At 28.7% G+C, this 15,737-nt stretch overlaps 1 protein-coding gene across 2 annotated transcripts; it reads left to right on the top strand.

Annotated features, from left to right (window-relative positions):
- The first annotated feature begins 7,987 nt into the window (after positions 1–7,987).
- LOC112688701 (kynurenine--oxoglutarate transaminase 3-like) lies at positions 7,988–10,809 on the top strand. 2 transcript variants are annotated; one of them, XM_025562029.1, is made up of 8 exons: positions 7,988–8,237; positions 8,659–8,876; positions 9,150–9,300; positions 9,378–9,614; positions 9,681–9,927; positions 10,025–10,378; positions 10,458–10,621; positions 10,698–10,809. In XM_025562029.1, the coding sequence occupies exons 2-8, from the start codon at positions 8,824–8,826 to the stop codon at positions 10,758–10,760; spliced, it is 1,269 nt and encodes a 422-aa protein (XP_025417814.1). In that variant the 5' UTR covers positions 7,988–8,237; positions 8,659–8,823; the 3' UTR covers positions 10,761–10,809. The 2 variants fall into 2 exon arrangements, with proteins under 2 accessions (XP_025417814.1, XP_025417813.1); XM_025562028.1 differs by lacking the exon at positions 7,988–8,237 and having other exon boundaries at positions 8,247–8,876.
- The last annotated feature ends 4,928 nt before the right edge of the window (positions 10,810–15,737 follow it).

Here is a 15,737-nt window from a genome sequence, read left to right as displayed (position 1 = left end):
TTTTTTTGCGACTTCTGATTATTGATTTTGTCATTAATATCCACGAATCACCTCTTGATGAGATAATTGGTATTGTTTTTATTTTGCATGTTTTTACATATCTTGGATAAAATGCATATTATGCATATATTGAATAAAATTAATATTATTGCATATTTCAATTATAAGAATGCTAAAAATGAATGTTTTATAGTATATTTTGTAATTAATATTTATAACTTAATATTAATATTTCGTATTTAATTCTAGCCCTGCTAATTAAAGTATAAATCTTAGTTTTTTTTTGTCAAACACAAATTTTATTTTTATAATAAAAGTTATAAAGTAAAGAACAGAATATCCTTGGTCTTACAAAAGAATAAAGGATTTAAAACTCTACAATCAATAAAAAAAATATTAACTGGCGAATCGGACGAGGATAATTTCAGTTGTAACCTAACACCAGAACGAATTTCTTTACTTAAAATGTGCCAACTACATCATGTGACGTTGATCGGAGCTTCAGTCAATATAAAGCCATACATTCAATCGCCAATTATTCATTTTAAAAAATTTCAAAAAATATGTTGTCGTAGCATGGAACTTAAATAGTGAATGTGAATTATAAATTTTATTTCTAAATTATTTTATTTTATTTCTCAATTATATTATATTACTATAAACAGCCAAATCACTGATGTATTTCAATAAATAAATATTATTTTGTAACTATATTTTTGTGTTTATCTTATAAAAATTTAAATGCATATTTTACAATTTTTTATTGCATACAAATCCTAGCCCTGATTGTCATCATTATCTCAATCCGAATCTTTATAAACACTTTCATTATATTAATATAAATCATATTTTTACGAAAAAAATAAAAACAGAAATTTGTAACTAATTTTTAAAACCATAGAAAAATCAAAAAAAATTTTAAACAGTTAATTTAATAAATAAATAATATATATATATATATATATAGGAAAGGAAAAATAACACAAAATAATTACGTTATTCATGATTTAATGTGTGTCACTAAAGCTGTACTACCCTAGCTATGGTTTGGTGAAACTGGCCCAGACTAGGGGCGCAACGAAGAAAAAGACGCAAAAGCAAAGAAAATATGCTTAATTTATTTAAAATATGAGCATTTTAGTTATACCTTATAATAAACCTTCTGCGGTGTGGGATTTTTATTTTCATTCTTGCAAGTTTTCTCAGAGGATTATTAGTAAAGCTCGGCTGTTTATGACTTAACATATTTTTTTAGCGCGACCAGAATTTACCCGAATATCATATAAACCTGTCTACTGTAATAGACGGCGTAATTATATACATTACGTCGTTATCGTCGTCGGACGGCGACGACGTGATGAAAATAACCAAAAGTAAAACCCAAGTTATTTATACAAATTGTAGGTAATATAAACATTAAAAACAATAAAAACACATAATATAAATTAATAGGCCGAGACCCGCCCCCCTTCTTCCCAAATACGCCACTGGACTGTAGCAGTCACTGTAGCGTTTGTCACATGTGGTAGTATTCATGCTTATTCATGGAAACTGTTTTGTTTCCGCGATCATCGCATTGGTGGTTTTACCAACGTGTATAAAATTAGTTAAAATATTACGACAGATTTTTTTTTTTTTTATTTGATAACGATTTTATTTTAGTTTGTTTTGTATACTGCAGTCCCTATGTTGTACGCGAATATTTAAAGTACATGTGACATTTAATTTTGATTATTCTACCTAGTATTTACTACTATTCATATTTTATATCCTTACGTATTATTAAAGTACCTAATTTGAAATACACATTCAAAAGAGTATATCATTTATTTTTATTAACCTATTATTTTTTGTAATATTTTTTGAAAAAAAAAAATATATATATATATATATATATATATATATATATTTTAAAGCATATATTATTTAATAATTATATTAATTGGATGTTATGACATTTTTAAATCCATATTTTATTGAATTTTCGACCATTAACATCTAAGCTTTAATTATTGGTATCATTACGTACTGAATTTAAGTTTTAAGAAATAATTGTATAAAATTATTTTGACCAATCTGCGAGTTGCAATCTTCTTGGTGCTTCTTTTTTTGCAAAATACCTCATTGACAAGGTCGGATTTTATATAATAATATGGTTTTGTTTATTAATCGAGTGCCGAACATTATTCATAAAATTACCAAACATGATAACTTTAATAGGTAATTGATGTACTTAATATATTTATATAAATTAAATTAATAGGTATTTTTCAAAAAATGTCATTTTATTGTTACAATAAAGTTCTATAAGTTATATGAATGCCATATTTTCTTGTTCATGAAATTGAATAAATTGATTATAAACCAGAGTAGGTAATAATCAAATAATTGAAAATATTCACAAAATCGATGACTAAATCGAACTATTCACACTAGCAACTAGACAAAGAGACTGATACGTCGAGTTGCTCAAAAATAGTTTTCAAACAGTTGATTTGTTTTCCACTCCTGTTGCGATCTGTGAGAACACGTCAATTTAATAATACATGTCGCATTGCGTCGCGGTTGCGTTGCCGTCATCAGTTGCTTTTGGTGAGAACACGGCCTTAAACGTTTGAAAACATATTTAAGAAATACGATGGGGCAGTCACGGTTAAATGGATTGGCGTTAATGAACATACATCGAGACATTCCATTATATACAGGACAAATAATTGATGAATTTAGTGTAAAAGTCCGAAGGATGAATTTCCGCTTTAATTGCATTTTTTTTTTTTTTTTGTATACTAATAAAGAATAAATATTGAAAATAATACATTTTTATTTATGAAATCCCCCCCTCCATAACAAATTCCTCTTCACGGCATTAAGCTTAACAATACAGTTTATTAGATAAGCATAGATATAAAGACGGTTTTTTAATAACGTAAAAATTATTAAAAATATATATTGTTGTGTCGGCCCACTGGTTTTTGACTCCAAACACTGTCAGCCCATCGACCCTTTTCCCTTTCAACATTCAGCCGGTTGATTAAACTCCTGGCCCATCCATGGAACTTTTTGGCCGGTAACGGAATAAGCCATTGGACACGAATATTAAATTTCCGGCAAATTTGATACGATATTATGGGTTATAATATGCTACAATACGTATGTTTTACTTGTGGACATTTTTGGTAACGTAGAGCAGATAGTGCGTGCTCTACACGGATAATTCAAGAAATGTTGGATACACTTATCACAACAATAGAGCCGCGACGCTAACAAAATACATTGTATGGACTCCGAACGATTTATTCTCTTCACATAACCCTACGCGTATTCTGTAAAACAATATCTTTACCGTTGACGCCGATGGTTACCGACGTTATCGTTGTATAATTATTCATCACTCAACAACTATCATTGTTTACTTATATTATTGAGAAAACAGACAGTACTCGTCTATTTTCTATTTGTTTTGCAGAAGGGTAAAAATAAATAAATTACATTTTACGTGCTTTTTCACGGACAGACCACATGGCTATACATGGTAAAACTTTTAATCTAATAAGGTGTATAATAATTTAAGTTAAACCGTTTTAAAAATAACTTTTTAGTCGACGTAATGTAGAAAAAAAATGAATAAATAAGTTTATTACTGTTATTTTTAAATTACTATATTATGTAGGTTACAAATTAGCAATTTTCTTTTCTGTTTCCTATGTAAATATACTTTTTAGTAATCAAAATTTCATAAACTCTCTGAAACTGGTCTAAAATAAAATAATAATAACTTTAATAAAAACTACTTTGATTACTCTAAGTTTAGCTACTAACAATAATTACTTCCCAAATCAATGTAATACAATATAATAAAATATCCATGAGGTTTTTTTTACATCGTTATTTCTTACATTGATTTTATAAAATGAAAAATTAGAATAATATAATCTAGAATAGAAAATTTATTCCATAATCAATTTTCCTACCATATTATATAGTGTAGTAGTATGACAAGTGACCTAGTTTGAAATGCGACTACGCGAGATTTAATGATTAAAAACAAAACAATTAAATATGCTGTATTTACTATCGTTTTTATTTCACTATTTTATTTATAAACTGCATAACTGCATGATAACTGTAAGATTTTTGTTTTTCAGTATGAAAAATTTTTTAAAAATACGCGTTACACTATCTCTTCAACTGGAAAGCTCAAAAAGGAAAAACCCTACTTGGTGACTTCCGGGATAGAATTCAGAGTTGTTTAACATACTAGCAAAAATAAATACACTCGGCAGCTTTTCTTCAAAGTACAGTAATAAAGTAACATATGAAAATATGCTCATTTATGTATATTAAATAAAGATAAGTTGCGTTATTGTGAGGTTGTCAATTTTATATAAGTTTTATTAGCAGTACATACTTTTTACATACATTTTTGAAACAGCAAAATTAATGACAGTAAAATGCTTTTGATTACAATAATTATTATTATTATGATTATCCTATTGTACATGGGTATGTGTACATGAATATCAAATGCTCGATTATAGTAAATATTTATATATAAGCATGTGTCTCGTTTAAGCAGATTATTTTGGTATTTTTGGAAAGTTTAAGAATGTTTTCTATGAATTTTAAATTTTCACTACGTTTGATTTACTATAGTAAAAAAAAAGTCAAATATGATCTCAAACTTTCAAGGAAACCTTAAAAATAAGAAACTTATCATCCCAATGTCATCTATTGTCCGTATAGGATTTTAATTATTAGTTGAAGTTGTGTTTTTTATTCAATTATAAGTAGTGATTCTAAATATTAGTATTTATAATCAATATTATTAGTTATATTTATGAATAGGCTAAATGTTTTGGTTTGAAATTAAATTAGATTTAAATTTGACAAGAATGACTGTATAATTTACAATTATATATATATATATATATATACCTATACAGTGGTACCAAACACGTACTTTTAAGGGTCAGTTCACCCTTTCATTTAACTATAGTGGTGGGTGTCTGGTGTTTGGGTGGGTGTGGGGTGAATTAGGTGGATAAATTTTCACTCTAGTTAGTAAACCTTAGTAATATACAAATTAAGTGACAGTCGATCTATAGATGGTAGGATACTATGATGCGATAGAGCAATTCGTTTATCAATGCACGTCTTTATACCATATCAACTTGATATTATCAAGTATAAAGACGTACATTGACATTTATATCTATTTCGCACACATGATGAAGCTTAACGCCTCTCGATTTTCAGTGTTTAAAATTGATTATACAGCATGCAAATACATCTTTTAAACATTTTAAGATAGTTACTAAAATTACCAATAGCCCCGTGAAACATTTTTGAAACACCTTTTTTTTAATTACAGTTGTTAAAAAAATGAAACAAACTGTTTTTTGTTTTACATTTCTTTAATTTTAATAACGTATTTTGTATTTAAATAATTAAACCTGTATTTAAGTACGCTTCCAATCGATATGAAGTGTTTTTTTCTAAAATCACTCTGAAGTACATAAGCAATAAGTAAGGTAAATAGGTAATAATTAATACCTAATTTATAATTATCATTTTCAGTTTGTATGATTATTGATTTATGATAAAATATGAGGCATTTTACTCGATCATAATTTATATTATTATTATTATTATTATTATGTGGTGTTTTAAGCGGCACATTTAACATTTTAACAATAAATACAATCGTATTCGAAAATAGACTAAATAGTGCAGGCTGTCGGTTATAAACCCTTACCCCTCACCCCCCATGGATACACCCCTGCTGAATAGTACCTACATAGGTACCCAATAGATGAAATTGGAGTAATAAATTGCGAGCGAAGATAGCGACTTTATGATGGTTAAATTTACAATATAATCATTCAATCATGTAACCTATCATTATTTTAATCTAACTTTGTGGGTGGTGGTATTAAAAATTTTTTATACTTTGCGCCACCAAATAAAATACATGTTAGCGCCACCGCATAAATATATAAACCCATAAACTAGGTACGTAATTTAACAATGATATTACTTACACATAATGCGATCATAATTGAGTACAGTGATCGGTATTAATGATCGTTCAACGCCTAGGTTAAATATATTTGAAGTGGAACGCGCATTGTATTTACATGTTTCTATATTTATTCATAGTAGCTAAATCTGCTAAGTTCCGAAAGTCGAACGTCATAATATACATGTTATGATTTTTGAAACATGATTTTCAAAATAATATAACACTTTGAATTGCAATAATACAAAACAAATATATATTATTAGGTAATTCAAATACATTTTTTTAAATAAATCATATTTGTATTCGTACAATGATTTGAAAATATAATGATCGTTATAATATTTTTTAGGCTTAGAATGGGCGTATGTAATTCCCGTAAAAAGTGACAAAAAAAATTAATAAATATGTAATTTGCACTACGTTCAAAAAGGTATATATGTAATTTACGTCACGACCGATCACAAATAGTAATATGTAATTTAACACACAAATTTGGTCAAAATTGGTTTATCTAATCAATCGGGGGTATTCCGAATAATAATTGAAAATTACATCGAAGTAGATGAGTAAAAATCGGGCCAGTCCGATATTTACTGCGAGTTAAGTGTTCACACGTATAAATTTGTTTTGATATATTAAAATTGCAATGGATATTGGAAGCTGAATTAAAAGCACGAGAGAAAAATATTTATTATTTTTTGAAAGTTAAGTTCTTCAGGTGAATAATGGTTCAATTCGATGACGCTGTACTAATAAAACTTGCCTTGCAAAAGTGTATACTTCTTTAAAAAATATTTACGTGGTAAAAGAGAAGTTTAATGAACATAATGAACATGGCCAACCTAACGTAAAACAGAAATTGTATTCTAATAAATGCAAGAGAAAAGCCCAAGAAGATTTGATAACGAAACCAAGCAAATATTAATAATATATATTTTTTCTAATTCAAAAATAATTATTTGTTCAAAAACATCCACTGCAGCGTTTAAAACGTAATTATTGGCTGTTTTAACTTAACAAATAATTGTTTAGTTTCACTAAATAAAAAAAAAAAAAAAAAACTATGAATATAAACTAAATAATAGTTAAAATATAACTAAAAAATAATTACTATAATTGTTAAGTAAATAGTATGTGAAGTGGTGTACAAAGATAACAAATATTTATCACAACCATCATTTTAGTGTCTAATTATAACACGGATTTGTCAATTGAAAACTCTCAAATGCTCTACGAATATATTTTAGGTATTGATATGACGTTAAATAATTTAATATAGATAGGCATTAATAAATATATTAATATATTATACTAATTTTATTGATCAAACGTCAATAGAAGTAATGCCATTATTAAGGGACAAAACAATAGATCCTTACTCAGACCGAAACGAAAGAAGGAAATGCTGGAGAGACATATATTGTAAAATGAAACCAGCATTCGAGGAGCTGAATAATATTCTACAAAATAATATGCTCGTCCGCCATCGTTGAAATAATGCATCATACACTGAACAATTTTCGTTCAAATCGCCAACACGAAAACTATCGCACGATAAAATAACACTCGTGTGTTTTTCGATGTTTATGACGCGCGGTAAAATAGCGTATTTTCACCAGTCGTTTTTCTAATTCAAATATCTTACAGCGAAATAATTGATAATAATAAAACCAGATCTTATTTATTCTACACGCGGATCAACGTTCAGTGTTCGAATCGGAAACCGGACTTGGAGATCTTGAACGACGGATTTTTTTTTTTTTTTTTTAAAAACCATACATAACACGAAAACGATAAAACAATAAAGTGGACTTTTTTCATTCGGAACGCCGCAAGCCGCATCGGTGCGTTTTTTTCCCAATCGCGGCTATTGCGCATTACCAGCTCAAGGTCTCCCCGGTCGCGTTATCAACGTTATTATTATTACTGCTGTTGATGTTGTTGTCGTACGCCGGTACGAATCGTTGTTATCAATCACGTTTTGGGATGGCGATCGATTACAGAACTAACACGTTATAATATTGATTATCGTCGCGTTCCTAGGTCCGACGGGGTTACAGATCGGCTCGTTGTTTTTCAGTGCTTTCCTCCCCTCCCCCCCTCCGACACCGGCATTTTCGACGGTCGTACCGTTACGTTTTCGTTGGTGCCCACGTCTCTCGTCTCCGACACTCGAAACGGCCCGTGTGCAAACACGTAGAACAACTAGCTACCGGTAATGTATTTGTCCTCATGGCTCGGACGCGTCGCGCCCGCATTCGACATCGTTCGTCACACGTCCCCGTTCCCCGCTCGCCGCGTGCCCCCTTCGACGCCGCAGACGTGCGCGCGACACGGGGGACCTTGTCAAGTGTTTGGCCGTTATCATCACCGGCTCGCGGTTAGGAGATCTGCGCCGTAGAATGCACAGATAATTAACGTAACCAATAATGATCTGCCGCTACTGTAACGATCCGGGCGTTTCGCCGTCGTTATCGGAACAGTTGTTTCTCCTTGTGACCGCACCCGTGTCGCGTCGTCCGAATGCGCTTCGGCCGTACGCGTGTCATTGATTTCCGTTCACCCGCCAGTCGGCTAATCGTGCGCGCACCGGGACCCGTCCAATCATTTCGTCAGCTCACTTGTCCATGTTTCAGTCGTTCCGGTGGTGCCGGGCGTTCATCAGTGTCGTTCACCGTCTCAGCACGATCGCCGCGGCGGGTCACTGCTACGCTCGACCGAGTGTCCGATCGATACGGACCGACACGCGTTCCGCGACAAACATCAGTTCCACTCCGTCGTCCAGCGATCCCCAAAACGAAATGGACAAGTTCAAGTTAGCGTCTCGATACAAATATGGCGAATACAGCATTTGGTGAGTACTTAAATAATCAAGTTCCTGACCATCTAATTGAAAATGATTACAATATTTTTTGTTGTTTGAAATGGAAACTAGATTTTCATTATATATATATATATTATATACATATTTTAAATAATAAAGATAAATGTTTACATAATAAGTAACAGGTTTATCTGAAATTCTTTTTCTCATTTATTACATTATACAGAAGAAAATAAAACGGTCGTAATAATATTAAATGTCATGTTCATAGTAGGAGTAACTGAATTAATGTATGTTGTACAGGATTGAAATATCCAAATTGACCGCGATCACCAAACCTTTGAATTTAGGCCAAGGATTTCCAGATTACGAACCACCATCAAGGTTCCCTCAATTTTTAGCTGAAGTGGCTTCTGAAAATAACTTAAATTTCCACCAATACACCCGAGGCTTGGTAAATCAATAATTTTAAAATTATTTTTTTCATTAAAAAATATTATTATACAGGTATCTACTTTGTTTTAATTTTAGGGACATGTACGCTTAGTAAATGCTATATCTAAGTTATACTCAAACTTAATTAATCGAGAAATTGATGCTCTTAATGAAGTATTAGTGACTGTTGGTGCGTACGAAGCACTTTACTGTGCCATACAGAGTAATATAGAGGTTGGTGATGAAGCTATTGTTATTGAACCATATTTCGATTGTTATGAACCAATGATACGTATTGCAGGAGGGACTCCTAGATTTATTCCTTTGAGAAATGTAAGAATACAGCCAACATTAAGTTAATTACAATGAATTAAAATTAATATTCAAATCATTTTTTAGACAAAACCCAATGCTGAGGTATCTCATTCAAGTGATTGGAAACTTGATCCGGAAGAATTAGCATCGTTGTTTAATGCCAAGACGAAACTCATAATTATCAACACACCACACAATCCGTTAGGAAAAGTATTTGATTATGAAGAGTTGAATATGATTGCAGACTTGGCCAAAAAACATAATGTACTCGTTATTTCGGACGAAGTTTATGAATGGTTGGTGTATGAACCAGCAAAACATACTAGAATTGGTAGTTTAATCTTTCCTATATTTTATTCATCAAATTCTATACTTAATAATATTAATAAATATGAGATACATATTATAATTTTTTTTTTATGTTTTAGCGTCACTCCCAGATATGTGGGAAAGAACTATTACGATTGGTTCTGCGGGAAAATCATTTAGTATGACTGGTTGGAAACTTGGTTGGGCTTATGGTCCATCTTATTTAATCAAAAACTTATGTGTTGTTCATCAGACTGCTATTTATACTTGTGCAACACCAGTTCAAGAAGCAGTTGCTAGAGCATTTGAACATGAAATTAGTGTTTTGAATACACCAGAAAGTTATTTTCAAAATTTGTCTAAAGAATTAAAACCAAAAATGCTATATCTTTCTAATGTATTACAAGAAAGTGGCTTTGTGCCAATCATACCTGATGGAGGATATTTTTTAGTTTCTAAATGGACTAAATTTGGTTAGTTCAAATATGTTTTAAATAATATTAAAATAATTATTTACTCTGATCTAATGTATTCACTTTTTGAATTTTTTAGAAAATAAAATAGATTTAAGCGCAGAAACAGATAAATATAAGGACTTCAGATTTACTAAGTGGCTTTCTAAGAATGTTAAACTTCAAAGTATACCATATTCAATATTCTACTCTGAAGAAAGCAAAGTTTTGGCTGAAGATTTTATGCGACTGTGTTTCTTTAAAGTAATTCATTTAAATTAATTTTTCGTAATATCACTTCATGTCAATTTAATTCTAAAAAATGTATTTTATTTTATAGAAAGATGAAACGTTGAAGGAAGCTGAAAAAATTTTGTCAACATGGACCAGCAAATTATTATGAAAACATAAGTTCCAAATTTGCTATATATATAAATATTATTTTATGTTATAAATTATAAAACATGTTAAATAATATTCTTATTTCTTTTGTGGTTTATAATTATCAGTTTTCATATTATTTTCATGTTTGCTACACCTTTTTTTTATATAATTTTTATATTGTTTTTACTCAAGACATTTATATTGCTTAAAATACTACATTTAGAAGCAATTTCATTGAATCTATCAAAAAAATTATAAGATATAATGCCAATTATATTTATATATATAATCAATTATTTAACTTTCATTCAGTTCGTACATATTTGAAATATTATGTAATGTTGTGTTGTAGATAATTTTATAAACTATAATCAAATGATCAGTCATAACATCATATATTAATTCCATTATTTCTTACGTTTAATGTTCTGAAAAATTTAGTCTTGCTTTAATATCAACAACTTTCAGAAAAGTGATCACATTCTCATACGTAGAACATTAATATATTATATTATGTTCATTTTTTTTATCTAAATTTTATACATATATTTATATATTCAATGTACCAATGGTTGTTTTTTCAAAGTTTACAATATTAACCTCATATTTTATGGTAATTCGTGTACATATTACAATTGTTATTAACAATTTATAAAAGCTGTTTAACTATAATTTTCTATAGTTTGAAAAGCTTTTTTACTTATATGACCACTATAAGAATCTGATTTTAAATATCTTATATTTTGTTGGTACCATGATTCCAGCATTTGGTCTAATAAATACAAATGGTAAGGATTAGGAAAATAATACACGCAAAAGTAGTGATACTTGTAAAATGTGTTGCCTATATTAATATTTCCGGAAATTTCTTTTTAACCTTAACTTATTTTTCTCTATTTCTAGGTAACCTAATTTGGAAGTTTTTGATAAAAATATATTTCGGAAACATAATTTATTTAAAATAAAATGTTTTTATATTTTATTACAAATACATAAACAGTGTATTTTAAAAATAAAGTGTTATACTTTTCGAGGTACAATTACGAGTATATTAAATTATGAGCATTATTTAGTTTAACTGCGTTACTTTTAATAACTATGACAAAGATAATTATGCTTTCCAATGAAAATAGTTATAGCATTGATTTATTAATATACATTTACAACATATTGTTAAAACTGGTTACGCTTACGTGGACGCAGAGCATAGATATCGCTGTAATAATTTGCATTTAACGTGATAAAAATAGGTTTTCGATAATATAAAAATATTGATAGTTATTGTTTTTGTTGTTGAGAACCGGTTGATATCGAGTTGAATGTAAATGATTACAGCGTTGTCTAGTGGCTGCGTCCACGTAGGAGCTACCAATTATAAGAATTGGGATGTTGTTTCCAGTTATACATCCGTTTTGTTGAGAGTTTACTACTCCGTCTAGTGTCTGAATATGGACATTTTTATGATGTAATCGTTGGTGGTAAAAAAGGGTTGTTAATATTTAACGAAAAATCAAATTTTTAGTTTTCACAGGAATAGAAATCATAATTATTGAAATAAATTGATACCATCGTAAATACATAGAATACCATCAATAATTATTTCATAGGAATACACTGAGGTAAAACTGAATGTCTATTACAAAATAAGGGCAGCATCAAAACCTGTATGACTAATTGAATTGATGATTGTAGAAACGAATATTTAAACATATTTTTACACTCAACAAATAGAAACACACAACTAGTAAACGTTTTTATCAATATCTCAATCTCATACAATATGTGATTTGTGATGTCTCAGCAATCATCGATTTAATTACAATTAATAAATGTTCGTGAAATGCTTGAAACTTGAGAGTATAAGTAGTATAATAGTGAATTTTCATAATAATGTTGACAGTATATGACGTACATGTAGTATACTCTATGGGAACATTATTGGTCGTTTCTTTAGATCATTAATGTATATATATATAATATAATACATAATCGTAATGACTATAACATTTAAATTAATTTTACACATCTTAAAAAAAGATTAATGTACATATTATAATTGTTAATCGCAATGATATGTTTCTTACTGGAAACTGAGAAATGTAAATAGTACTAACTTACGTCTAATATATGCAGAATATATAATGCACGTATCCAGTTAATAATAATTATTATTATTTATGGTGTCCATGTTCATATTTCAGTGATAAGTTTAATTTGAAGCTATTTAACAATTAAAAATAATTTAGCGTCATATCATTATATTACGAAGAACATATTTTCGATCTTACTCTACTTTACTCTTATCTTTCAGTACGAATATTTATTTTTCTTACCAAATTTGTTCGATCATAGTCTTATAGCTTTCAAAGCATTAAAGAACATTGTAGTGATTTTGAAGAAACGAGAAAAAATAAGAACATGGAAAAAAAAATATTGAATCCTTATTTTTTTTCTTCCGATTAATATTTAAAGTCGTTGTAACTGGTTCATATACTGCAGTCCTAATGTTTGAACGTAACTCATAAAGGAGAAAAGATAGTTCAAGATTTTAGAACCTACTTATTGACCGGAATCAATAATAGTATTTATATAAAAATGCTAGTAGTCGCGACAGGAATCGCGTGATCGGCCTCCGCGCTTAATAATATGTTAACGCTTTTACTATTTATGCGATTGTCTATTCCCTATATTATAATGCAATTGTTGGTTTATTAATCATTTTTCCGTAATTTAAAATTAAACAATTATTGTTGATAATTAAGACTGATAATTGTTCTCATACACAATGATGAGTGTAATGCTGATTCGAATTATATACGAGTGAATTTGTACACGCGTACATACGTTGAACAATAATATAATTAAAACATTAAATAATGTAAACAAATATTTAATGCTTCAATCTCATCGTCGTAAAAAACAATCTAAAACCCATTTAAAGACAATCTCAGTCTGGTAAACAATAATGTGTCTAAGTATTGTCATTATTAATCAATCGTATTTTACCTAGATCGTATGAGACCAGGGCTTGCAAACGTTATAATAACGTTATGATTATAACGTTATATTTGATAAAAAAACGATTGAAATTTGTAAACGTAATTATAACGGAAAACGATAAACATAAATAAATAAATGACACAAAACAAAACGTAACGTTTAACAAAATATATATCATTAAACAAAACATAACGCAAAACGGTATATATTGTACTCCATTAAACGAAATAATTAATTTCCAATTATTTAATAATACTTAGTAGTATTCAATTATTTATTCGGTCCAAGAATTAATTTTATTCCGTATCCGGCCTATCCGGGAAATCCCGTATTAAATATTATTTTAAAATTTAATAAGAAGGTATTAACAGAATAATTTAATTGCCAATAGCTATTAATAATGAATCATTATTAATGATACTCTGATAATATTGTATTGCACTATCTGTACTACGGTCGAAATTTATACCATTCAAGTTATTCAACTATTATGTTCGGTGTTCAGTTTGCTTAGATTTGTTCAGTCGTCACTCGTCAGTGTTTGTCTAATTGTTGTCAAATGTTTAATATTTATATTTTATACTAATATACTTATAGTTTTAACGTGCATACGTTTTTTTTATATTAGTTAATTCATAGTTGAAATTCAAAATTTCAAAATAATAATCATGGGTTTTTTTTATATTTATTATTTTATTATAAAGTCCTTAGAGCCTAGGCAATTAATTAAATTTAATATTACATTATTATTTATTACTCTTAAGATTAATTATTATCATACTGTTTTATCATTTATTTTGTTTCCATTTTTTTTACAAACTACCTATGTATTGTAATTTAATCTGTATCACAGTACCCTATATTTTGTAAATAATATGTAATTGGGTTATCTAACCCATTTAATTAAATAAATAAAATAAAATAAAATGAATAAAATTATACGATATCTACTTAAAACTCAGAATGGGGAAATTATGTCCCCAAAAAAAAGGTCATAGTCACTTTTAAATTGCGGCCTGTATACTTTTCAAACAGGTAATTAATGTTTTTGAATTTTAAATAACGATAAACGCAAAAATTGTATAACGTTTTAATTCTGAATAACGATAAACACAAAAGTTGAATAACGTTTAAATTTTGAATAACGATAAACTCAAAATTTGTATAACGTTTTGATAGTAAATAACGTAAAACAAAATTTTTTTTCAAATGCAAGCCCTGTATGAGACTCATGTAGAAAATATACGAAAAACATGAATACATTATACTATCGATTGGTGATTGTGATATTCACCAAATTATGCTCGATTCCGTTAAACCGATAAAATAAGTTTGCGTTTATAGCAAATATGTATAAATAGTCCCATTGATTTTTGAACGTTCATTGAATAGGTCGATAGATAAAAAAATGTTTTACTTTCACTTATATTACTGAAAATACTTGTAGTTATATTTTTGAGATTTAACTGCATAGGTAATATATGTATCAGGTACACAAAACCATAGGCGCAACTAGAGCCCAAATATTGGGGGTGCTGAAATTACACAGCTCACACTAACCCGTGGGTGGCTACGACAACACTCCCTCCCTCACAAGTGACTTATCTCAATTTAATCATTAAATATATCACAACAACACACATACACTAATATTTTAATTTATAAATATTAACAAGCATAAATTGTAACATACCTATTTATTTTATTATATTATTTTATTTAGGTCTTACAGCACTAAGAAATATACAAATTAAAAAAATATTATATAATATACAACATATAATATTTATACTGGTATTATCTTACGATAACTAGTTGAATATTTTTAATTAACTAATAGTCATGAACAATTCATCTTTCTGATAAAATCATCAAATAAAAATAACTGCATGAAATAAAAAAACACTATTTTTTCATACAATTTTTCAATTATTAATTTTTTAACTGGGTATGCTAAATTAGAGCCAGGAGGTGCTATAGCACTCCCAAGCACCCC

Source organism: Sipha flava, unplaced genomic scaffold (assembly GCF_003268045.1).
Source record: "Sipha flava isolate LNK unplaced genomic scaffold, YSA_version1 3_pilon_pilon, whole genome shotgun sequence".
NCBI classification, from domain to species: Eukaryota; Metazoa; Arthropoda; class Insecta; order Hemiptera; family Aphididae; genus Sipha; species Sipha flava.
This window is presented reverse-complemented; position numbering and strand designations above follow the sequence as displayed.